Below are 26,708 nucleotides of genomic sequence, written 5' to 3' on the forward strand. Positions count from 1 at the left end.
CTCCTGGTTGAACAGAGAGGATAGGGACACACACTCCTGGTTGAACAGAGAGGATAGGGACACACACTCTTGGTTGAACAGAGAGGATAGGGACACACACTCCTGGTTGAACAGAGAGGATAGGGACACACACTCCTGGTTGAACAGAGAGGATAGGGACACACACTCCTGGTTGAACAGAGAGGATAGGGACACACACTCCTGGTTGAACAGAGAGGATAGGGACACACACTCCTGGTTGAACAGAGAGGATAGGGACACACACTCCTGGTTGAACAGAGAGGATAGGGACACACACTCCTGGTTGAACAGAGAGGATAGGGACACACACTCCTGGTTGAACAGAGAGGATAGGGACACACACTCCTGGTTGAACAGAGAGGATAGGGACACACACTCCTGGTTGAACAGAGAGGATAGGGACACACACTCCTGGTTGAACAGAGAGGATAGGGACACACACTCCTGGTTGAACAGAGAGGATAGGGACACACACTCCTGGTTGAACAGAGAGGATAGGGACACACACTCCTGGTTGAACAGAGAGGATAGGGACACACACTCCTGGTTGAACAGAGAGGATAGGGACACACACTCCTGGTTGAACAGAGAGGATAGGGACACACACTCCTGTCCCCTTATTCCCCTCCTGTCTAAAGCCGATTAAACCTCAACATCACATTAACAGCAGTCCTAAATCAAATACATTACCATAACATGTATGAGTCCATGTGTATGGCGAGGGGGGACGGGACAGACCGGAAGCAGTGGGATAGAGAGAGAAAAGAGAGAGAGATCCAGGTCTCAGGCATCCATCAAACCTAATGCTTCTATTACAGTTAGTCAGAGACACGCTAACACTAATGTAAATGGTGATACAGACTGGCATACTAGTGTGTTTACGGTCCTTTACACACACATGCACATGCTCCATGCACAGCGCATGGAGCACACACACACACACACACACACACACACACACACACACACACACACACACACGCACGCACAGGGGTGTGCAGAATGCAAACACAGTAACAGTTTCTGGTGGCGTAACCTCTGGTAAGGAGTACAGATTGAATACTTTCCTATTTTAAATAGATAGTATATATATTCAGTTCCCCACAGAAGAGAAGGAGAGAGCAGTATATCTTGTGAATAGGGCATTTATCTGGTGTTATAGCATCAACATCACTGATCTGAGATGAGCCCTGGGAGAAATGTAGAAATGAATAGAAATCATTCAGCGGTTCCATTAAAAGCCAAGAGTATCACCCAACACGCACGCACATGTGTGCACTCAAACATATACAGACACACACAACAGGGTCTATTAAAGTAGAACAGGAAAAGGCACAGTCTTTACAGGGCATTAGTTGTGGCAGGGCTATGGAGGTGAGAAGAATATAAATATACATATTACACAGTATATCTTCCTCTGGGCCTCTGAAACCCCACCCTGGGAGATAAGGATGTTTACATTGTCCCTGACACAAAGCAGGAAGTACATTAGGCTGAGGTGGACCCAGTGTCCCAGTGTCTTTAAAACACTTCTATTATCCTGGATAAAGCCTTATGGTGTGTCTGAGTGTTACCCTCCATAGCATGGTGCCTGGTACAGAATTCCGTAGGGTCACAGCAAAGAGCTAACACACACATACACACAGAAAATAATGGTTCTAAATAGTACCAGATAGGTGTTATTTGGCTTGTAACCATAGTGGAACTCTTTTTGGGGCTATATAGAACACTTTTTTGAAGGTTCTATAAACAATCATGCTCATAAGGTTCTAAATGGAACCAGTATAGAACTATAAAGAACCTGTTCCTAAGGTTCTATAAAGAACCATTAAAAAAGGTTCTATATAGCACCAAAAAAGCATTCCTCTCTCACACCCTGATCTGTTTTACCTGTCTTTGTGATTGTCTCCACCCCCCTCCAGGTGTCGCCCATCTTCCCCATTATCCCTTGTGTATTTATACCTGTGTTTTCGGTTTGTCTGTTTCCAGATCATTTTGTTTTGTCAAGCCTACCAGCGTTTTTCCCTCTGCTCCTGTCTCTTGATTGTTCTTGTTTCCTAGTTTTCCCGGTGTTGACCATTCTGCCTGCCCTGACCCTGAGGCTGCCTGCCGTCCTGTACCTTTGCCCCACCTATCTGGATTACTGACCTCTGACTGCCCTGGACCTGCATTTTGCCTGCCACTGTTCGATTAATAAACTGTTGTTACTTCGACGTTGTCTGCATCTGGGTCTTACCTGAAACCTGATAGTACGAACTGGCCATAACTGACCCAGCAGACTCAGACCAGCTCTGCAATGCCATCTCCTCCCAAGGAGCTACCATCAGGAGGCATGAGGATTTGCTTCATAGCCTTTTTGGAGGGGGTCCACACGTTGGCCGAATGCCATGACCGGGTGTTGATATCTTGCTGGAGCAATTCCGCAGGTTGGCTGGGAGGCAGCCTAGTACGACGGTAACCTCACAGCCTCTCAGTAACTCGGATGTTAGCAGTCGCTCCAGGGGGCCACTGTGTTTTCCAAGCTATATCTATGGAATGCCTACCACCTGGTGCGGAATACGGGAGGAGGATGCGTGGAGACCGCCTTCAACACGGCCAGCAGTCACTACGAGTATCTGGCCATGCCATTTGGCCTTACCAATGCCCCAGCTGTGTTCCAGGCTCTGGTTAATGACGTTGGATATCTTGCTGGAGCAATTCCACCGCCTAGTACGACGGTAACCTCACAGCCTCTCAGTAACTCAGATGTTAGCAGCCCCGCCTCACCGGTCACTCCGCCTTCCCGGGAGCCCCGCTTAACTCCCCTGGAACGCTTCAATTGAGAACCTGTCGGGCGTTTCTAGCTCAGTGTGCCCGCATCTTCGAGCTTCAGCCCTCCTCCTTCCCCCGTAACTTATCACGCTGATGTCCGGGAGGGTGCTCACCTGGGCTACAGCTGTATGGGAGCAACAGCCGGCCATTTGGGTCAGTCTGGAGGAGTTTGTGGGAGAGATAAAGAAGGTATTTGATGCCCCAGTCTCTGGGAAAAAGGCTGCCCGGAAGCTACTCCAGCTTCAGCAGGACTCCCGCAGTGTGGCAGAATATGCGGTGGATTTCCGCACGTTGGCAGCTGACAGTGCCTGGAACCAGGAAGCGATGTTCGACATGTTCCTACATGGAGTATCGGAGGAGATCAAGTACGAGCTTGCAGCCTGAGAATTACCAATGGATCTCGATTCCCTCATCACCTTGGCCATCAGCATTGATGGGCGACTATGGCAACGACGGGGGGAGAGGAGATTCGATTTTGCTCGCCCGTCCAAGGATTCCACCTTTCCTCCGAGGCATCCCGGAATTCCCCGACGGCCCAGTTACCGAGACAACCCGAGGCTACCCAAGGTTCCTAGAGAGTTGCCAAAGATGCCTGAGTCACCGTTTCCCAAGCCTATGCAACTAGGCAGAGCTGGGTTGTCTCCTGCGGAATGGCTATGTAGGCTCAACACTAACAGTTTCCTGTATTGCGGAACCCATGGTCATTTTGTGTCCGCTTGTCTGTTAAAAGACCAGGATCATCAGTAGGAGCGAGTACTCTGGTGGATCATATGGAGAACTGTTCTCTGGGTCCTTATCGACACTTGGGCCGATGAGAGCTCTTTGGACTCTACCCTGGCTTCTGAGCTGGGCAGCCCCACTCCATTCCCATAGACATTAGAGCGCTGGACGGGCGCTCTATAGGCCGGATCACCCACAACACCACTCCCATCAACCTACATGTGTCAGGGAACCACATAGAGGATATACAGTTCCTGCTCATTAAGTCTACTCAGAATCCTGTGGTATTGGGATTCTCCTGGCTCCAGAGACACAATCCCCTCATTAACTGGTCTACTGGTGCCATCGTGGGCTGGAGCCCATTCTGCCATGCCCATTGCCTGAAGTCAGCACAACCTGCCCCGGGATGTAATCCTGGGGCCTCTTGAAGTTGCCCCGGACCTCTCCGTCATTCTCGCGGAGTACCAGGGAGGTGCCTCCCAGCCAACCTGTGGAATTGCTCCAGCAAGATGTCCAACACCCAGTCATGGCATTCGGCCAAGGTGTGGACCCCCTCCATAAGGCCACAAAGCAAATCCTCATGCCTCCTGATGGTAGGGAGGTGTTCAACAAGGCCCGGGCCACTTCGCTTCCGCCGCACTGACCATCTGACTGCGGGATTGACCTTCTCCCCAGCACTACTCTGCCCCGGGGACGACTGTACTCTCTGTCGGGGCCAGAGACCAAGGCGATGGAGACCTACATTGGGTTCTCCCTAGTTGCAGGATTCATCCATTCATCTTCCTCTCCTGCCAGCACAGGGTTCTTCTTTGTGGAGAAGGACAAGGCCCCGTGCATCAACTACCGGGGTCTCAACGACATAAAGGTGAAGAAACGCTACCTGCTACCCCTCATCTCCTCGACCTTCGAGCCGCTCCAGGGGGCCACCGTGTTTTCCAAGCTATATCTATGGAATGCCTATCACCTGGTGCAGAATACGGGAGGGGGATGCGTGGAGACCGCCTTCAACATGGCCAGCAATCACTACGAGTATCTGGCCATGCCATTTGGCCTTACCAATGCCCCTGCTGTGTTCCAGGCTCTGGTTAATGATGTTCTCCACGACATGTTGAACCGGTTGGTCTTTGTCTACGTCAATGACATCCTCGTCTTCTCCCGCTCCACCCAACATGTGCTCAGGTTCTCCCTAGGTTCAACAGGTTCTCCAACGCCTCCTGGAGAACCAGCTGTTTGTAAAAGCAGAGCAGTGCGAGTTCCATCGCTCCACCATCCCTTTTCTAGGTTACATCATCACTGCAGGGAGTGTACAAATAGATCCCGGGAAGGTGAGAGAGGGAGTGAATTGACCCCGGTCTACCTCCAGGGTGCAGCTGCAACGTTTCCTGTGGTTCGTCAACTTCAAACTTTAAACATCGCTTCACCACAGCTCCCATCTTGGTTCGTCCTGACCCATCCCGTCAGTTCGTGGCAGAGGCCGATGGAAAATAACTATGATGTGGAGAATCGTGAGCTTCTCGTGGTGAAGATGGTGTTGGAGCAATGGCGGCACTGGCTGGAGGGGGAGGAACATCCGTTCATTGTGTGGACTGACCACAAGAACCTGGAGTATCTCTGCACCGCCAAGTGCCTCAATTCCAGGCAAGCTAGATGGGCCCTGCTGTTCACATGGCTCAACTTCTACCTCTCGTACCGGCCGGTATCCAATAATGTCAAGCCGGATGCGCTGTCACGCCGCTATTGCCCCATGACTACTACCTCGGGACCCGAGACCATCCTTCCCACTTCGTGCCTGGCGACAGCACTTAGCTGGGGAATAGGGACGCAGGTCTGTGAGGTGCAGTGTTCCCAGCCTAACTCCGGGGGGGGGACTTTGTCATGGGTCTGCACCGTCTGATGGCAACACAGCCCACGCTCTTCCCTGAACAGGAAGAAGAGGTCGGCATACCTTCTGCCCAGATGTTTGTCCGCTGCTGTCGTCATACCTGGAGGAGAGCCCGGTCTGCCCTCCTAAAGACCACCTCCAGGTATTGACGACAAGCAGCTCGCCACCGGATCCCCGGCTCCCCGGTATTGGCTGTGGCAGAAGGTATGGCTGTCCACCCGGGATCTGCCCCTCCGGGTGGAATCCCGAAAACTCTACCCCTGGTTTATCGGCCCGTTTCCCATCTCCAAAGTCATTAGCCCCTCTGCTGTTCTTCTTCTGTTGCCCTGTACCCTTCATATACATTCTACTTTTCATGTGTCCAGAGTTAAACCCATGTCTCACAGCTCTTTGTCTCATGTTTACTCTGCTCCTGTCTCTCGATTGTTCCTGTTTCTTAGTTTTTCCGATGTTGACCATTCTGCCTGCCCTGACCCTGAGCCTGCCTGCCGTCCTGTACCTTTGCCCCATCTATCTGGATTACTGACCTCTGCCTGCCCTTGACCTGCCTTTTGCCTGCCCCTGTTTGATTAATAAACTGTTGTCACTTTGACATGGTCTGCATCTGGCTGACCTGAACCGTGATAACCTATATGTTTATGACCCTCTTTTGGGGTAAGTCGATTTTTTTTAAGGTTCAACAAAGAACCTTCTCAATCTGAAAGGTTCTTTGTAGATCCTTTTGAAGAACCGTACAGTGTTTTTATTCTGGTCAGCCATATTATATTCCAACGGTGTTATTACTGTGTTAATTGACAAGTTGAATCAAGTGAGCTACCTCTGGATCAGCTGGGGGGCCCTGAGGAGAGAATTGAGAACCACTGACTGATTTAGTCAACCATTCTCAATAGACACAAGACACTGTCACTAGCCATAGTCATATAACACGTGATAGCATAACACACCACATTAGATGAACTGGAATGACACTCTCACTAACAAAAAGAGCTGTGACCAAACCATGCCCCAAAATATTCAAATGAGCCACTTCCCCTACATTTGAATTAACACTAAAAGAGAAAAGAACCCCTTTGTGAACTGTAAAGAACCATTGAAGAGCTTAAAGGGTGATTTGAGTCATTATAGTTCCACATAGAACCATCACCCTTCCGAATATAACCAACTTTTTTTTGGTGTGTACAGACACACACAGACACACATAGACACACACACACACTACACTCTCTCCAGATCAGGCTAGGGTTACAGCTGAGGGCAGTCTGTATTGCGCTGTGTTTAAGACCAGTTAAACTTAATGACCTCCTTCATCCTCCTAGCCTATTAAATAAACTACAACATTAGTCCGCCAAATGAAGTTTGGCCTTTTACGTTTGCCCTCGGGGATGTGGCGGTTTTATCAGGAAGTGATAAAAGGTAGATCATCTCACGCCCACTCGAGGAGAAGATGGGTTGGTTTTAACAATGGAAAGGACCCGACACCATACAGCTGATATGAGACAATCTTACTCTAGCCCTGCAGTACGCATTTAATAGGGCAAGTTGCCTAATGGTATAGTCTTTTAATGAGATGAAATGGTTCTATGGTATATTGTGATAGGTTTAATAGAGAAACGTCCCTGCTTATGACGCAGCCCTGACGAGCATAGATTCCTTGCCTTTACTGGGTTGGTGTAAAGCAGGAGTGAACATACATTATCTGGTACACTACGGCTGCTGTGTCTGCTGGTTCTTAACCTTGTGTTTCAATCAGAGACTGATTAACACCTGGGTAACCATGTGGTTGAAATATCTGGCCAATCAATGATAGCATGTGTTTTGTTTTTACACCAAACTAAAAGAAGCAGTAAAACAACCCTGAAGAACACTGGTGAAACCCAGATGTTGCTCATAGATCGGAGGAGTCCACTATGGTCCTCACCACTGCTATTGTCCATCCTTCCCCTCTAATCAGGGATTGATTCAGACCAGGGACCTTTTACACCAGGTGAGTTGTGAGCTAATCAGCAACACTAAATCAGTCATTTAACTACAAGATAGAAAAGAAAACCAGCAAGAATGGAGCCCACAAGAAATGGAGATGTGGTCCCGTGTTGTAAAGACCTGGCTTACACTTCTACAACAGGGCTTTTGTGTTTCAGAGTTTACTGACGCCAAACAACTGATCCAGGATAATGTATTTTGTCACTCCCCCTAATGGTTAAGGTTGGGATAGGGAACACTACCCACTATCAGACCTGTGTGTCACACAAAATTACTTCCCCGTTGTTTTTGACGAGTCACTGACACTCCATTACTGTGAACATGGGGAAAAGGACCTCAAGCAGTTGTAAATGTGTGTGTGTGTGTGTGTGTGTGTGTGTGTGTGTGTGTGTGTGTGTGTGCATGCATGCGTATGTGTTATTGTGTGTGTGTGTGTTTTGCCAGTACATTTGATTGAAGTGTAATTCCAGCAGGCGTATTGTACCTCTTATGAGCCCAGCATGTTTTCTGTCAGAACTGAGGTGCTTTAACGTCAAATAAACAAGGAAGTGGAGATATTCTTCCAAACTGTCATATATACACAGAGGACAAGAGGTTTACGCACACTGAGAAAAAGAGAGCGAGAAGGGAAAGACAGAGAGAGAACGAGAGGGAAGGAGAGAGGGACAGTGGGAGAGAAAAAGTGCTATTCTATGTTAAATGTAACAATTTGCTTGCTTCCTTGCTCTCTCTTGCTTGCTCTCAAATCTCTCTCTCTCTCTCTATATCCCTCCTCTATGTCATTAGCCGGGTGCTCTGTATTTATAACCTCCATAAAGTTTTTATGGCCCCAACCATTACATGGAGGTCATACTGACATGCTAAAACACACACACACACACACACACACACACACACACACACACACACACACACACACACACACACACACACACACACACACACACACACACACACACACACACACACACACACACACAAAAAAGCACTCTGACATGCAGAACACGCTGTGCTGAACATACCGTACTACAAACGCACCATCACACACACAAGCACGCAAACACACACATTCAAACACACTGGTGTGATGTGGGCGAGGTAATAAAAAGAGATGCAGTGTATCTGTTTCCTATCGGCCTCATACTTATTGAGCCCTGCCGGGGATAAAACCCATGGCCATCAATCACTGAGTCAACCTATTAGGAAGCTTGGTTTTCGGGATCACGCCCCTGCCTTGTCCAAAGGAAGGTCTTGTTGGAGGACTGTTCCATCTCAGTCAGATAGTAGCTGCTCCCTGTATCCTATCTGTACCACATTGCACAAGAGCAATGACCAGCTTTAGAAATAAACAGCACAGGGGACACAAATCAGACACACACACGCAAAAAGAAACATTTCAATGCAGACACACACACACACACACACACACACACACACACACACACACACACACGTATTTGGAGCAGTAGTCTACACAGTGAAAAGCAGTTAGAGAACTCCATTTCTCTAGTTCCTCTATCTGCCTCAATTCATTAATGCACTGTATTCCAGATACATCTGCTCCCTCCCTGTCTGTATCTAATGGCCAAGCAGAACTAACCCAGTGACAAGAGCTCAGCATCTCTCCGCTGGCTAAGCAGAACTAACCCTGGGAGTGAATCAGGATACACAGAGAGATATGGAGACAAAAACCTACAATGAAACACACAGGATTTTAAACAGGCCTAGAAGAGCTGTGTTAGTAACCAGATCAGGTCATATTGCAATGGCAGTGTAATACAACATTCTGATTCCTGAGAGAGAGACAGAGAGAGACAGAGAGAGACAGAGAGAGAGAGAGACAGAGAGAGACAGAGAGAGAGAGAGACAGAGAGAGAGAGACAGAGAGAGACAGACAGAGAGAGACAGAGACAGACAGACAGACAGAAAGAGAGACAGAGAGAGAGAAAGAGACAGAAAGAGAGACAGAGAGAGAGAGAGACAGAGAGAGAGAGAGACAGACAGAGAGAGACAGAAACAGACAGAGAGAGACAGACAGAGAGAGACAGAGACAGAGAGTGAGACTGAGAGAAAGACAGAGACAGAGAGAGACAGAGAGACGGAGAGAGACAGAGAGAGAGAGACAGACAGAGAAACAGAGAGACAGAGAGAGAAAGAGATAGAGAGAGACAGAGAGAAAGACAGAGAGAGAGAGAAATACAGAGAGAGAGAGAGACAGTGACAGAGAGAGGAAAAGGAGAGAAAATGGATAGAGAGCGAATGGGGGAAAGAAAAACGTCACCTTTCCGTCAACCCTAATCAGCACAGTTGACCCAGCAGGGTCCCACAATCCACTGCCTCATGCCCAGCCAATGGAGAACACACCTGGGCTGCCCCAAGCACAGCGTGCCCTCAACCCTGGAACTCACCCTGCAGCTAGGGCTGACTGAGCATGCGTGTTTGGTCTACATAAAAAGAGGACTTACGTGAGTGTGTGTTGGTGTGTGTGTGTGTGCATATGTCTGCGTGTTTGATACGTGTGTGCAAGCATTCAGATGTGTATGTGTGTATGCAAGCATGTGTGTATGCAAGTGTGTGTGCATTCACGTTTGCGGGCCTGTATGTGTGTGTGTGTGTCTCCCTGACCTTGGTCCTGGCTCTTTAGCTTTTTGTGTGGAAGGGGCTTAGCAGTGTTTGGCAGGTTGTAAAGTGCTGATCTGGACCAAGACATGCATTACGGGCCAACACTTCAACATCAATTAACACACCAGCAGGAGGCCACAGCACTATAGAGAGACGTGCGTGTGTGTGTGTGTGTGTGTGTGTGTGTGTGTGTGAGAGAGAATCACCTACAATATACAACACAAACGCAAAGCAGTAGAATGGAGAAAAGTCAAAAAGCTGAAAAACGCTGCAGGAAGAGGAAGTGATATCCTAAAGAGGTACACCGCTTCATCCCACCCTCCATCTTACCTGTGACGGTGAGCTCAGTGGTCCTGTGTACCACGAAGGCCCCGAAGGTGACCTCACAGGTGTAGTTGCCGATGTCGTCCTCTTTGACCTCTCTGATGGACAGAGAGTCTCTTCTCTGGAGGATGGAGGCCCGCCACTGCTTAGGACGACACTCCTGGGAGTCACACACACACACAAACACACAAAATACAACATGGGGCTATAGTGCTATTGACACTGAGACACATGAAATCATCATAACATAGAGAACAGGTTGGATTGTTATCTCTCAACACCAACAACAGCAATGGAAGTTCTGTTGAGGTGGCCTATGCATGATGTCTTTGATTTCTGCATTGGTCACATACTGAATTTGTCAACGCTAAGTTGCTTTGGATAGTGGCATCTATTACAGTTAAGGACATTGGGGAAGAGGAGACCAAACAGAGTCATTATATTATCTAGACAGTAGAGAGGACTGTAAAGAGAGCAGTGGAATGCATAGTGTATCACTGCCAACTAGAGAGAACCCATATGGGAAGAGTTATCCTACTTATTTGATAGAAGTGTATTGCACTGAACTGGATACTCCAGATTCAATATTCTCCGACTGGTAAGGACACGGAATGTCATTTGAAAAGTCTCCACTGGCAAAATAATGTGTTTGTGTGTGTGTGTGGCGTGTATGTGTGTGTGCGTATGTATGTGTGGTTTGTGTGCGTGTGTGTGTACATAGGCAGAGTGTACATAGGCTCCTCACTCCGGGTACTCTCCTCCCTCTCTGGCAGGGACAACTCTGGCTCAGAGGATTCTATTCCACCATAGCTCGCGGCAACCCTCGGAATTCAATCAGCTCGGCTGCAGAGCAATCCAAATAACTCCAGGTTCCAGCGCTCCCAGTCATTATCCAAGCCTTAATTGAATTCTGGGAAAACCTGGAGGTCGAGTCCGACTGGCTAATCTACCACTGATCTGCCTTTGATTAGTTTGGCCTGGGCCGCTCCCTGGGATGCGTGCTGTGATCCGCAGGCCATGCCTGACCTCAACAGGGGAGAACTCAGGTGAGAAAGGTAACTCGAGAGTCAGATAATAGATATCTTAGGCTAAGAGCATTTAGAGGACACACACACACACTTTTTCTCTCTCTGTATGCTGGGAGTGTTTGGTGCATGCTGGGAATTGTATGAGCGAGTGCGAGTGTTGTCTGAAGTTACATCTGTTTTTTCCTTCTTGTCTTGTTTTACTTTTCTTGGTGGTTTTCCTACACAGGTGATTATTTATCTTATTTATTTGTTGTGGTAGAATTAAGTTGATTGTTTTTCTTGTGGAAATTGCCCTGGCTTTGGTGGGGATGGCGACCCACATGGGGACGCCGTCCCTGTCACTTCGGCCCGGCTTTACGTGTGTTACTGAAGCTACTGTCACTGTGGAGGAGTTTCTGGTCGCCGTACGAGAGAAGGTAGGAAATGAGAATGCTGCTTATGCGTCGCGGATGAATGAAGTGGTGGTGGTATTTCTTATAGAAGAGTGTCTGGTTGATCGTATGGTTTAGCAGGGTGTACTTCTTAAAGAAGAGTGTCTGGTTGATCGTATGGTTTAGCAGGGTGTACTTCTTAAAGAAGAGTGTCTGGTTGATCGTATGGTTGAGCATGGTGTACTTCTTATAGAAGAGTGTCTGGTTGATCGTATGGTTGAGCATGGGGTACTTCTTATAGAAGAGTGTCTGGTTGATCGTATGGTTGAGCATGGTGTACTTCTTAAAGAAGAGTGTCTGGTTGATCGTATGGTTGAGCATGGTGTACTTCTTAAAGAAGAGTGTCTGGTTGATCGTATGGTTGAGCATGGTGTACTTCTTAAAGAAGAGTGTCTGGTTGATTGTATGGTTGAGCATGGTGTACTTCTTATAGAAGAGTGTCTGGTTGATCGCAGCTTTTTTCTCTGTCAACAAGGGTAACGATTTCGAATGTACCACCGTCTATTCCCAATGAGCTATTGAAGCGCGAGTTATTGTGCTTTGGGAAGTTTGCAAGTTCAATTAGGATTGTCCCCTTGGGTTGCAAACACCCGGCTCTGAAACAGGTCTTGTCGTTTCAAACACCCGGCTCTGAAACAGGTTATGTCGTTTCAAACACCCGGCTCTGAAACAGGTCATGTCGTTTCAAACACCTGGCTCTGAAACAGCTCATGTCGTTTCAAACACCCGGCTCTGAAACAGGTCATGTCGTTTCAAACACCCGGCTCTGAAACAGGTCATGTCGTTTCAAACACCCGGCTCTGAAACAGGTCATGTCGTTTCAAACACCCGGCTCTGAAACAGGTCATGTCGTTTCAAACACCCGGTTCTGAAACAGGTCATGTCGTTTCAAACACCCGGCTCTGAAACAGGTCATGTCGTTTCAAACACCCGGCTCTGAAACAGGTCATGTCGTTTCAAACACCCGGCTCTGAAACAGGTCATGTCGTTTCAGCGACAGGTGTTTATGTTTTTGGACTCAACGGAGCAGACTTTGGAGTTATCGTTTAAAGTCAAGTGTGACAACAGACTGTATATGGCTTATGCTAGTACGGGCAGTCAACGGCGTTTTGAGTGTGGTGATATTGGCCATAAGTGACATGCTTGCCCGAAAAGGGAGAAGGCGGAGGGAGGGGCGCAGGTGGTCCTCGTAATGCCTGGGCCCAATGATGTAGGGAGAGGTGGGCCGACAGTGGTTGAGCAGCCACAAGAACCTGCTGCTGAGGTACAAGTTGTCCGTGTTGAGGGTACCGAGTTTCAACTTGTACCAGAGGGGAACATAGCGTCTGTTATGCAGCAGAAAAATGTTGTTGTAGGAGGTAAGGACAGATCTGAGGAGCAATTTCCCCAGACTGGTGAGGAGATGCCCAGTATAAGTGATGGGGTACAGGAGAGGGTTCATGTGGAGCTAGTCTCCCAGGTAGTGGAGGAGATGCCCAGTACAAGTGATGGGGTACAGGAGGGGGTTCATGTGGAGCTAGTCTCCCAGGTAGTGGAGGAGATGCCCAGTACAAGTGATGGGGTACAGGAGGGGGTTCATGTGGAGCTAGTCTCCCAGGTAGTGGAGGAGATGCCCAGTACAAGTGATGGGGTACAGGAGGGGGTCAGGTGGAGCTAGTCTCCCAGGTAGTGGAGGAGATGCCCAGTGTACAAGTGATGGGGTAGTCTCCCAGGAGTGGGGTTCAGTATAAGTGATGGGGTACAGGAGCAGGTGGAGCTAGTCTCCCAGGTAGTGGAGGAGATGCCCAGTGGGGTAAGTGATGGGGTGGAGGAGACAGGAGGGGGTTCATGTGGAGCTAGTCTCTCCCAGGTAGTGGAGGAGATGCTAGTCTCCCAGGTAGTGGAGGAGACAAGTGATGGGGTACAGGAGGGGGTTCATGTGGAGCTATTCTCCCAGGTAGTGGAGGAGATGCCCAGTACAAGTGATGGGGTACAGGAGGGGGTTCAGGTGGAGCTAGTCTCCCAGGTAGTGGAGGAGATGCCCAGTATAAGTGATGGGGTACAGGAGTGGGTTTATGTGAAGCTAGTCTCCCGGGTAATGGAGGAGATGCCCAGTATAAGTGATGGGGTACAGGAGTGGGTTTATGTGAAGCTAGTCTCCCAGGTAGTGGAGGAGGTGACAATTTACAATCTGGAGGAGGTAAATGGGTTCCTGGATCAGACTTTTGGGAAATCTGTCAAATTGGCAGATTTTTTCTATGTTGATAAGTTTGTGATGTCAGCTGTGATGTTACAGAAGATGGTGGGGTTAGACCAGCTGAGTGAGAAGAAGCGTTTTCGCTTGAGGAATGTGTTACTGCTGTTACGGCAGCAACAGGTGGTGGGAAACGTGGTCAGGTTAAGAGAAAATTAAAACAATGATGATCATGACTCATAGGGTGTTTTTTTCTGTTTGTCTGGTTTCTCTGTGCTTTCTTCTGCTTTTCCTTTCTGTTTGTCTGGTTTCTCTGTGCTTTCTTCTGCTTTTCTTTTCTCTTTCTATAGGAGGAGCTGGAGCTGTCCACAGCCGTTATGAGGCTCTCATCAGGCCGAGCCCCTGGCATCGATGCTTTACCATCTGAGTTCTATAAGGACTTTTTGGGATCTGTTGGGGGGGATTTTTCTGAAGTGGTGTGTGAATCTTTTCTCTTCCTGTTTCCTGTCAATGTGCTGTGCTTTCATTGGCTCTTCTAACAAATTGTATCTAAATGTCTCTCAGACAGGTTGAAACAGTATCTGGGGCTGTTGGACCAGACTGACTGGACCTGACCTCTCTATTGTTGATAACTTGTTTCTGATAAGAGATGTTTTAGACATTTGTAAACTTCTTTGGATCAGGAGAAGGTCTTTGACCGTGTAGACCACCAGTAGTCATTCAAAACAATGAAAGCTTTTGGTTTTGGGGATGTTTTTTTTGTCTTGGATGAGTTTACTCTATACTGGGGCCTGGGTGGGGGGTGGTTTGAGCTGCCCCAACCCTGTACAAAGGGGTATCAGGTAGGGATGCCCAATTTCAGGGAAGTTATATTATCTGGCAATTGAACCATTACTTTGTTTTTTAAGAGAGAGGCTTACTGGTTTCTCTGTGCCTGGGGTAATGAAGGGTCTCACGGTAGCACTGTCTGTGTATGCAGATGACGTGATAGTTTTTATTACAGGGGGTGAGGATGTTAAGTTTCTCTCAAACGCTTTAAAGGTGTATGAGGGGGCCTCCTCAGCTAGAGTCAATTGGGAAAAGAGCGAATCACTGTGAGCAGGTCAGCTTCAGACAGGGTCCGCTCCACGGTTACCAGGGGGGCTTCAGACGGGGTCCGCTCCACGGTTACCAGGGGGGCTTCAGACAGGGTCCGCTCCACGGTTACCAGGGGGCTTCAGACAGGGTCCGCTCCACGGTTACCAGGGGGCTTCAGACGGGGTCCGCTCCACGGTTACCAGGGGGCTTCAGACAGGGTCCGCTCCACGGTTACCAGGGGGCTTCAGACGGGGTCCGCTCCACGGTTACCAGGGGGCTTCAGACAGGGTCCGCTCCACGGTTACCAGGGGGCTTCAGACAGGGTCCGCTCCACGGTTACCAGGGGGCTTCAGACGGGGTCCGCTCCACGGTTACCAGGGGGCTTCAGACAGGGTCCGCTCCACGGTTACCAGGGGGCTTCAGACGGGGTCCGCTCCATGGTTACCAGGGGGCCTTCAGACAGGGTCCGCTCCACGGTTACCAGGGGGATTCAGTGGGGCAGCGATGGGGTGAAGACTTTGGAGACTTTGGGGGCTCCGATGTCTTTCAGAAAAAGAACTGGGAGGGTGTAGTGGAGAAAGTGTGTGCCAGACTGTCAAGGTGGAAATGGGTATTACCCCAGCTGTCTTATAGGGGAAGGGTGCTGGAGGGAGGGGATGGAGGGGATGTTGGCAGCAAGACTGAGGGTTGAATTTGACTATTACAAAATGGTTAATAACATTGATCTGTTTATGAGGATATGGGGTATTCAGAGGCTGTTGTGTTTAGTTACTGTGGAGGAAGATTTGGTGTTGTGTTTTTAATTGATATGTAACTATGGTTTTGTGTGAGTGTTGTCGTGTTGTTTGTCCCCAGACCCAATAAAGGTTATTTAAAACTCCCGTGCTCAGTCAGCCCTAGCTGCAGGGTGAGTTCCAGGGTTGAGGGCACGCTGTGCTTGGGGCAGCCCAGGTGTGTTCTCCATTGGCTGGGCAGGAGGCAGTGGATTTTGGGACCCTGCTGGGTCAACTGTGCTGATTAGGGTTGACGGAGAGGTGACGTTTTTCTTTCCCCCATTCACTCTCTATCCATTTTCTCTCCTTTTCCTCTCTCTGTCACTGTCTCTCTCTCTCTGTCTGTCTCTCTCTCTGTTACTGTCTCTCTGTCACTGTCTCTCTCTCTGTCTCTCTCTCTCTGTCTCTCTGTCACTGTCTCTCTCTCTCTGTCTCTCAATTCAATTCAATTCAAGGGGCTTTATTGGCATGGGAAAAATGTGTTAACATTGCCAAAGCAAGTGAGGTAGATAATATATAAAGTGAAATAAACAATAAAAATTAACAGTAAACATTACACATACAGAAGTTTTAAAACAATAAGGACATTACAAATGTCATATTATATATACAGTGTTTTAACAATGTACAAATGGTAAAGGACACAAGATAAAATAAATAAGCATAAATATGGGTTGTATTTACAATGGTGTGTGTTCTTCACTGGTTGCCCTTTTCTCGTGGCAACAGGTCACAAATCTTGCTGCTGTGATGGCACACTGTGGAATTTCACCCAGTAGATATGGGAGTTTTTCTAAATTGGATTTGTTTTCGAATTCTTTGTGGATCTGTGTAATCTGAGGGAAATATGTTTCTCTAATATGGTCATACATTGGGCAGGAGTTTAGGAAGTGCAGCTCAGTTTCCACCTCATTTTGTGGGCAGTGTGCACATAGCCTGTCTTCTCTTGAGAGCCATGTCTGCCTACGGCGGCCTTTCTCAATAGCAAGGCTATGCTCACTGAGTCTGTACATAGTCAAAGCTTTCCTTAATTTTGGGTCAGTCACAGTGGTCAGGTATTCTGCCGCTGTGTACTCTCTGTGTAGGGCCAAATAGCATTCTAGTTTGCTCTGTTTTTTTGCTAATTCTTTCCAATGTGTTAAGTAATTATCTTTTTGTTTTCTCATGATTTGGTTGGGTCTAATTGTGCTGCTGTCCTGGGGCTCTGTAGGGTGTGTTTTTGTTTGTTTTGTTTGTTTGTGAGCCCCAGGATCAGCTTGCTTAGGGGACTCTTCTCCAGGTTCATCTCTCTGTAGGTGATGGCTTTGTTGTGGAAGGTTTGGGAATCGCTTCTCTCTCTCTATGTCACTGTCTCTCTCTCTCTCTATGTCACTGTCTCTCTCTCTCTCTATGTCTCTCTCTCTCTCTCTATGTCTCTCTCTCTCTCTGTCTCTCTCTCTCTCTCTCTCTCTCTGACTGTCCCCCCTCTCTCTCTCTCTGTCTCTCTCCCCTCTCTCTCTCTGTCTCTCTCTCCCTCTCTCTCTCTCTCTCTCTCTCTCTCTCTCTCCTCTCTCTCTCTCTCTCTCTCTCTCTCTCTCTCTCTCTCTCTCTCTCTCTCTCTCTCTCTCTCTCGTTGGAGTGCATCCTGGGAGTGCATGCTGGGAGAGAGTTGTCAAGTAGGAGTGATTGTGAGAGCGAATGGAATTTCTTTTCACTCTATCGGGTTTTGGTATGTGTATATATATATATATTGATTAGTTTAGTTGTTTTAAGGGTATTTTGTTTAAACTATCACTAAGCACGTATAGGGGTGGTGGGATCTTTGCTTTGAGGTTGGTTTTTCGCAAGGGCACAACCAGCGGGTGGGGCTGGTTGCTATGGCCACTCGCGGAAATGAAGAGTTTGAAAAACTTAGTCGGAGGCATGGAGTAAAGATTCCTGCTGCGGCCGGGTGTTCAGTGGAAGAATGTAGCTTGGCTGTGGGTGCTATCATTGGGTATGATAGCATCAAATCAGCCTCAAGGATGAATAGCGCTGTAGTGATATTCTTAGATTCAATTGAAAAGGTGAATAAAATAGTTGAGAGGGGTGTTGTGTTGCGGGAGACACAGACGCCGGTATTTCCGCTTATGAATCCGGCGAAGAAAGTTATGCTTTCTAACGTGCCACCATTTGTTAGAGATGAAGTGTTAGAGCGAGAGTTATCTCGTCATGGTCAAATCGTATCTACAATAAAGAAGGTTCTTTTTGGATGTAAATCTCCGTTGTTGAAACATGTCGTGTCTCATAGGAGACAAGTGCATATGATTTTAAAAAGGAAGGAGATGAACTGAATTTAGCGTTTAGTTTTAAGATTGATGGATTTGATTATGTCTTCTATGCATCTACTGAATCAATGAAATGTTTTTGATGTGGAAGAGAGGGGCATTTGGTGCGTAATTGTCCCGAGAATGAGCGAGCTGAGCCTGGTAGTAGCTTTAGTGCGGGTGCAAATAATGCACCACCGCGAAGGGATGAAAATAATACGGGTGCAGGGAAAGAGAGAAGGTGGGCAGATGTGGTTGGAAAAGTAGGAGAGGAAGGCAGTGTGAATATGGGGGTAATTGTGGTAGATCAGAACAAAGAGGGAGGGGAAACAGTAGGTGAGATTGCGACTGCCGTCGCTGAGGTGGTGCTGGAAAATGAAATTGGAAGTCAAGAGGAGATTGAAATAACGGAAAAGGAAGCGGATGTTTTCAAAATACCGAGGAGTAAAAGGAAGAATTTAAGGGGTGGTGAAGGGTCTAATTCTAAGAGAAAGGTAGAGAGTGATAAATCAGCTGAAGATGAACAAGTTGTAGAGATGGTGGAGTATTCTTCTGGGGAGGATAGCGAGAGTGAGTCATCTGATGCGTCACAACAATATAGTGAGATAAATGGGGTGGAAGGGAGGTATGGGATCGAGAGGATACGTCAATTTCTGAAGTTGACAAAAGGGAAGAAATATATGCAGGATTACAATGTAACTGATTTTTTTCCCTGAACGTGAATTGTTTATTGAATCAGCAAAGTTTCTGATGTCAAAAATTACAGGGGGAAGTTTGAAAAGCCCTGAAATTGCTAGACTCAAGAAAGTGGTCACGAGAGTGATGAGTGATGTAAATTCTAAAGAAAATGAAAGAGTTCAGTTGCAGTTTTAATTCTGTAAAGAGATGTGGTAGCTGTATCTTCCTCTGTATATTTTTTTAAATCCATGAGCAGTTTTAAGATCTCTTCTTTAAATGTAAATGGGGCAAGAGATGTTAAAAAAGAGCCATGGTGTATGAGTTAATTAGGGAAAGGGAAGTGATATAATTTTTCTACAAGAAACTCATAGTAATTTGGAAAATGAAGTTATGTGGCAACAGGAGTGGGGGGGGACAGTGGTGTGTAGTCATAAAAACTCAAAAAGTGGGGGTGTGGTTATCTTGTTCTCAAAAGGGTTTTTGCCTTTGTCATATGAGGTTGAAGAGATAGTTGAGGGGAGGTTATTAAAAGTTAGAGCAAGGTATGAAAACATCACTATGTGTCTGATAAATGTATATGCCCCATTGGTAACAGTTGAGAGGGTATGTTTTTTAGAGACATTATCAAATACCATTGAGAAATGTAACAAAGAAGATTATTTGTTTATTGCTGGGGATTTTAACTGCACAGTTAGTGATTTAGATAGAAATCACCAAGAACCTTATATAGCCTCAAGGATGTTTTTAAAACGCCTCATTGTAACAAATGAATTGTGTGATATTTGGCGGAGTCAACATGGAGGAACAAGGCAGTACACGTGGGCGCATGTGAGAGAGAACATCATCTCTATGGCCAGGTTAGATAGGTTTTATGTTTTTGAGCATCAATCTCAGGTCTGTAAATCAAGTGTGATAACTCCAGTGGGATTTTCTGATCATTGTTTAATAACAGAGGTGGTGTTCATTAACGATGTAAAACCCAAAAGCGCATACTGGCATTTTAATATAACTTTATTGAGTGATGCGCACTTCAGGAACTGTTTCAGTTTTTTTGGGGAGAGGTGGAGGTCTCAAAAGGCCAGTTTTGTATCCCTTCAACAATGGTGGGATATAGGGAAAATCCAGATTCAACAATTTTGTAATCAATACACGAGGAATGTCACCAAGGATATCACCAGATCAATGAAAGCCCTAGAGATTGAAATAGTGGAACTCATGACGTTGGTTGAGACCACAGGAGATCGAGGCCATACTCAGGTCCTCAAGAGGAGAAAAGCTGCATTGGCAGACCTGCTGGGTATCAGAGCACAGGGGGCACTGGTGAGAAGTAAATTTCAGGGAATATCTGAAATGGATGCCTCATCCAAATTTTTCTTTGGTTTAGAGAAAAATAATGGACAAAGAAAAATTATTCATTGTCTCAAATCAGCTGTTGGACAAGAGCTCACTAGCCCTAGTGAAATTAGAAAGAGGGCAGTAGAGTTCTATGCTGAGCTCTACAAGTGTGAGTACAAAGAGGACAAAACAGTGACACAGCAGTTCTTTGATGGGCTCCCAAAGGTGGCTGCAGAAGCTCAGGTTGAGCTTGAGCAACCATTGTCTTTGCAGGATTTATACACTGCATTAAAAGGCATGGAAAATGGAAGGGCACCAGGCATTGATGGGCTTCCCGTTGACTTTTTAAGTCTTTTTGGGCTATGTTGGGAGAGGATTGGTTAGAAGTAGCTAATGATAGTTTAACCGGAGGGTTACTACCAATAAGCTGCAGAAGGGCTGTCCTCACCCTACTGCCCAAAAAGGGTGACCCGAGGGAGGTGAAGAACTGGAGGCCGGTGGCTTTATTGTGCACTGATTATAAGATATTGTCAAAGGCTTTGTCCAACAGGCTGAGGGAGGTGATGGGGCAAATCATACATACGGATCAGTCCTACTGTGTTCCTGGCAGGCAGATAGGGGATAACATTTCTCTGATTCGTGATTTTTTGGACGTCTCTAGGGGTATTGGGTTGGATGCTGGTCTAATTTCAATTGATCAGGAAAAGGCATTTGACCGAGTTGAACATCAATATTTATGGCACACGTTTGAGGCGTTTGGGTTCAGCTCTGGTTTTATTGCCATGATAAAGGTGATATATGGTGACATTGAAAGTGTATTGAAAGTTAACGGTGGTTTGAGTGCTCCTTTTAAAGTGTGTAGAGGTATTAGGCAGGGATGTTCTATGTCAGGGATGTTATATGCCATTGCTCTAGAGCCACAACTAAATAGCATTAGAAGTCGCATTGCAGGGGTGTGCCTTTCAGAGGATATTCCTCCTATTCGTCTCTCAGCCTATGCTGATGATGTAGTTGTGTTAGTGAAAAATCAAGCGGAGGTGGATAGCTTGAGTCTAATGGTTGATCGTTTTAGGGGAATATCCTCTGTAAAGGTAAATTGGGAAAAGAGTTGTGCTTTACAGATTGGAGAATGGTCTGGAGGGATCATGGCTTTGCCAGGGGGGCTAGAATGGTGTAAGGGAGGTTTTAAGTATCTTGGAGTGTACCTAGGAGATGAGGGGACTATGGAAAAAATTGGAGTGGGGTGGTTGAAATGGTGGAAGGGAGGATGAGGAGATGGCGGTGGTTATTATCTCGTATGTCATATAGGGGGCGCACTATTATAGTTAACAATGTGATTGCCTCTGCACTGTGGCATCGGTTGTCAGTTTTAGAACCACCATCTGGCCTTCTGGCTAAGATACAGGCAATTATTGTGGATTTCTTTTGGGATAAATATCACTGGGTTCCACAAAGTGTTTTGTATTTGTCAAAAGAGGAGGGGGGACAAGGTCTTGTACATCTTGCTAGTAGGGCTGCTGCTTTCCGGTTTCAGTTTATTCAAAGGTTGCTTTATGGACCGGAAAATGTGGTGTGGAGAGGGGTGGCAGGTCTTATATTACAGCGGGTTGGAGGATTAGGTTTAAAGAAGGCTTTTTTTCTGGTTGATAGTAGCCAGATTTCTAGGGAGGGAGTACCTCCGTTTTACAGAGGCCTTCTCAGAGTGTGGAGCATAATGAAGGTGTCCAGACGAACTTCAGCGGAGTCAGTGCATTGGCTGTTGGAGGAACTTCTGGTGTATGGGGCAAGACTGGATTGTACAACTGCAGCTGTTCCACATTTCTCCAAGATTCTGGTGAAGGGGAAAATCATCACCTTAAGACAGTTAATGGCCATGGCTGGGCCCGCCTTAATGGATGGAAGACGGGTGGCAGAACATTTGGGGATGAGGTCGGAAAGGATTGTCGGACAAATGCTGGGGAGCTGTAGGAAGGCTCTGTCAGCGGAAGAATGGGGTATGCTTAGTAGCCACAAGAAGAAGGTGCAAGATGAAGATGTTTCATTTCCAAAACTAGGGATTACACCAAATATCCCAGAGTCAGAAAGAAAGGCGTTATTGCTGGATTTGAGAGGGTTGGAGGAGGTGGGTTTGAATGAGGTGAATGGGAAGGACTTGTATAGGGGTGTGTCAAGGTGTTGAATAAAGATAAATTGAAAAATAGAAAAGACACTCCATGGAGGGTAAAATTGGGCATTGATGACAAGGTAAAGCCAGCATGGAGAGCACTGAACAAGCCACCGTTACAAAAGGGTACTGGTGATATGCAATGGAGGGTTTTACATGGCATCATTGCAGTTAATGCTTTTGTATCTGTTATTAACTCAGATGTTAGAGATGGATGTCCTTTTTGTAATATAAGAGAAACCATTTTTCACTGTTTTATGGAGTGTGAGAGGATAAAACCTCTGGAAATACTGGAATCTTTGTTTAAAGCTGTAGGGGAGTTTTTCAATAACACTGTGTTTATTTTGGGGTTTCAATATAGTAAACAACAGAAAAGAAAATGTCAAATGTTAAATTTTATTTTGGGACAAGCTAAGATGTCAATTTTTCTGAGTAGGAAACATAAGATAGAAACGGGATATGGGCAGGATGTAAGATGTGTTTTTAAAGGATTAGTGAAAGCAAGAATAAAAGTAGATTTTGAGTTCTTTTCAGCTGTAAAAGATCTCCTATTATTTGAGGAGAAGTGGGCCTACGAAGGAGCACTTTGTTTTGTAGAGGAGGGGAAATTATTTTTTGCTGATGAAATAAGTTGAATGTATATGTTATGTATTTATTTTTGTTTACATTTGTTGTTTCATTTCTCTCTCTCTCTCCTCTGTTCTCCTACTTTTCCGTAGGGCAAAGTGAACTATAATATGAAAAGGTTCTCCCCTCATCAGTGTGTGAATAATGAATCCCGTCTCTGTCTCTGTATTCATGTACTGTGTGTTTCTCCTAAGATGACCTCTACACTGATACTGGTGCACTGCAGACAGGTGTCGTGTAATGCTCCTATTATTAACAAATCCCACATGCATAATCTGACCCAGTCTCAGGCTCCCACGGACATAGCTTTCCCATTCCATAGAAACAACCAGGAAGTGATCTGAAAACAAAGCCATGAGGCACCATCTTCACCAAGTAAAATCAGACACACACACACACACACACACACGTCTCTCACCTTAAACCAGATGATATGAGGGTCTTTCCCAGGTTCTATGTAGTCCTCTATGTCTGGACAGGTGATGTCTTTGCTCTTGCTGAGTTCGGCCTTCTCCATATGTCTCATGTCAGAGTTGTAGCAGAGGTCTGTGTCGTTCTCAGCCACGTGGAGAGACATGGACACCTTCATACAGTAGGTTGAATTCCTGGAAGATACCAGCACAACCAACAGGTCACTGACAAGATTCAGACTATTAGAGAAAATGCATAGTCAAAACAACTCTTCCTATTCCTGATTTACATTAGCTTTCTTTTTTCTCTCTCTGACTATACGTTTTACTCCCTCTTCCCATGTCCTCATTCCTCACACACGCACACAAAGACAGGCAAAACATGCAACACACACATTGTCAGAGATAGTGCTAACGACGTGTTCATCAGCTTACTGAACCAATGACTCAGGCTCACGACCACTATTGAATTAATGGAGGGCCATGCAAGCCTGCCCTGGGAATACTAATGACAAAACACACACACAGACACACACACACACACACACACACACACACACACACACACACACACACACACACACACACACACACACACACACACACACACACACACACACACACACACACACACACACACACACACACACACACACACAGAGGATGGAAGGAGTGGAAGAACTTGCTTAGTCATCACAGTGATGTAATAGCCCTCTGACAGCACAGGAGCAAGCCTGTGGCATTGAAATGCTGAAGGCTGGGCCTAAATACAGTCAAATGCTGAAGGCTGGGTCTAAATACAGTCAAAAGCTGAAGGCTGGGTCTAAATACAGTCAAAAGCTGAAGGCTGGGCCTAAATACAGTCAAATGCTGAAGGCTGGGCCTAAATACAGTCAAATGCTTATGGCTGGGCCTAAATACAGTCAAATGCTGAAGGCTGGGTCTAAATACAGTCAAAAGCTGAAGGCTGGGCCTAAATACAGTCAAATGCTGAAGGCTGGATCTAAATACAGTGAAAAGCTGAAGGCTGGGCCTAAATACAGTCAAATGCTGAAGGCTGGGTCTAAATACAGTCAAAAGCTGAAGGCTGGGCCTAAATACAGTCAAATGCTGAAGGCTGGGCCTAAATACAGTCAAATGCTGAAGGCTGGGCCTAAATACAGTCAAATGCTGAAGGCTGGGCCTAAATACAGTCAAATGCTGAAGGCTGGGTCTAAATACAGTCAAATGCTGAAGGCTGGATCTAAATACAGTGAAATGGTTTCATTTTCTCGTCTACTTTCCTTCAATATGAGTCATTTGAGGAAGCCAGTGCCATAACTGAAACATGGGCTCATTGTCTGTAGCGGATGGAAGTGATGTCATCACTTCAGACATACAGTACCAGTCAAAAGTTTGTACACAGCTACTCATTCCAGGGTTTTTCTTTATTTGTACTACATTTCTACATTGTAGAAGAATAATGAAGACATCAAAACTATGAAATAACACATATGGAATCATGTAGTAATCAAAAAAGTGTTCAACAAATAAAAATATATTTTATTTTCGAGATTCTTCAAAGTAGCCAACCTTTGACTTGATGACACCTTTGTACACTCTTGGCATTCTCTCAACCAACTTCACCTGGAATACTTTTCCAACAGTCTTGAAGGAGTTCCCACATATGCTGAGCACTTGTTGCCATTCCCACCACCATCACCCCCATCTCTCTGCCTTGTGTGACCTGTGTAGCATATGGGGCTTCATTTCGTTACATTAACTTTACTGCTGGCCAGATGCTTCCTTTCAGGCTACATGACAGGCTTTCATATTATAGAGTCAAGTTATGGAAGTAATAAGAGAATCCCCTCTCCCATAGAAACACCTGACCTCCAGACCATAAAACACACACAGCTGAGGCTGTCAGACACTGCACCAGGCTACTAGAGGTATAGCCAACAGGCTGGCTGGAAGGCTCTCGTACTGTGGTACGGAGCAAACTGAGAATAGGTCAAGTAGAATTGGACTGGAAACCGTAACCAGATGTTAGATAATGCAATGACAGTGTTATTTAAAATGTTGTGTTTTTATTTCGCCTAAACACACATGCACATGTGCATAAATGCATATTCACACACGTACACGTACACACACACACATGTACACCGCCTAAGAGTTTCTGAGGTGTAAATGTTGACATGATGAGGGAGATTATCAGAGATGACCTCGTAGCGGAGGGGACACCTGAGCCAATCAGATGGATGGAGTCCCAGGGGAACCAATGAGGGTACTTGTTAAATATTGAAACTAGGGGATCACTGCGGGATCGTGGGACATTTTTTGTGGTGTTTGATTGATGGACAGTCAGGGGTCGACAATTCGTCCAAACTTTCAAAAACTGTTTCACTCCAACACAGCAAGCTTTAGTCTCCAACTCACGTTAGCTTCCATTCCCCACACATTAGAATCCCTCACATATGTTCGTTCTCAGAGTAATCACAACAGGAAAACACACAAGCAGACCACTGAGAGATACAGGCTCATTTGAGAGGTGGTGAATTCATTCAGTGGGAGACACGTGCATGGACTACAGAGGTGGAGGGAGATTGTTTAGAGGAGAGAAAACACTGGAGTTGACAGCTTTACATTTACATTAAGTGGGGATGGAGAGAGGGGAGAGGGAGAAACAGAAACAAGGAGAGAGAAAGAGAGGGAGAGAGTGAGGAAGAGAGAGAGAGAGGGGGAGAGGGAGAAACAGAAACAAGGAGAGAGAAAGAGGAAGAGCTATAGAGAGGGGGTAGAGAGAGAAACAGAAACAAGGAGAGAGAAAGAGAGAGGGGGAGAGAGAGGAAGCGAGATAGAGAGAGGGGGTAGAGAGAGAAAGAGAAACAAGGAGAGAGAAAGAGAGAGGGGGAGAGAGAGGAAGCGAGATAGAGAGAGGGGGTAGAGAGAGAAACAGAAACAAGGAGAGAGATAGAGAGAGGGGAGAGAGAGGAAGCGAGATAGAGAGAGGGGGTAGAGAGAGAAACAGAAACAAGGAGAGAGAAAGAGAGGGGGAGAGAGAGGAAGCGAGATAGAGAGAGGGGGTAGAGAGAGAAACAGAAACAAGGAGAGAGAAAGAGAGGGGGAGAGAGAGGAAGCGAGATAGAGAGAGGGGGTAGAGAGAGAAACAGAAACAAGGAGAGAGAAAGAGAGAGGGGGAGAGAGAGGAAGCGAGATAGAGAGAGGGGGTAGAGAGAGAAACAGAAACAAGGAGAGAGAAAGAGAGAGGGGGAGAGAGAGGAAGCGAGATAGAGAGAGGGGGTAGAGAGAGAAACAGAAACAAGGAGAGAGAAAGAGAGGGGGAGAGAGAGGAAGCGAGATAGAGAGAGGGGGTAGAGAGAGA

General features: G+C 46.5%; 1 protein-coding gene across 1 annotated transcript in view; it reads right to left on the reverse strand.

The window, feature by feature from the left end:
- Positions 1 to 23,531, reverse strand: part of LOC112225020 (interleukin-1 receptor accessory protein-like 1-B) — a 173,932-nt gene extending 150,401 nt beyond the window's left edge. The window contains exons 1-2 of the mRNA XM_042306867.1: positions 23,350 to 23,531; positions 10,367 to 10,520 (exon numbers count right to left, since the gene is read on the reverse strand). Coding sequence (XP_042162801.1) covers positions 10,367 to 10,520; positions 23,350 to 23,520 — 325 coding nt within the window. The 5' untranslated portion in view covers positions 23,521 to 23,531. The remainder of the gene's footprint in view (positions 1 to 10,366; positions 10,521 to 23,349) is intronic.
- Positions 23,532 to 26,708: the final 3,177 nt, after the last annotated feature.

The sequence above is a fragment of the Oncorhynchus tshawytscha genome, linkage group LG26, assembly GCF_018296145.1.
Source record: "Oncorhynchus tshawytscha isolate Ot180627B linkage group LG26, Otsh_v2.0, whole genome shotgun sequence".
NCBI classification, from domain to species: domain Eukaryota; kingdom Metazoa; phylum Chordata; class Actinopteri; order Salmoniformes; family Salmonidae; genus Oncorhynchus; species Oncorhynchus tshawytscha.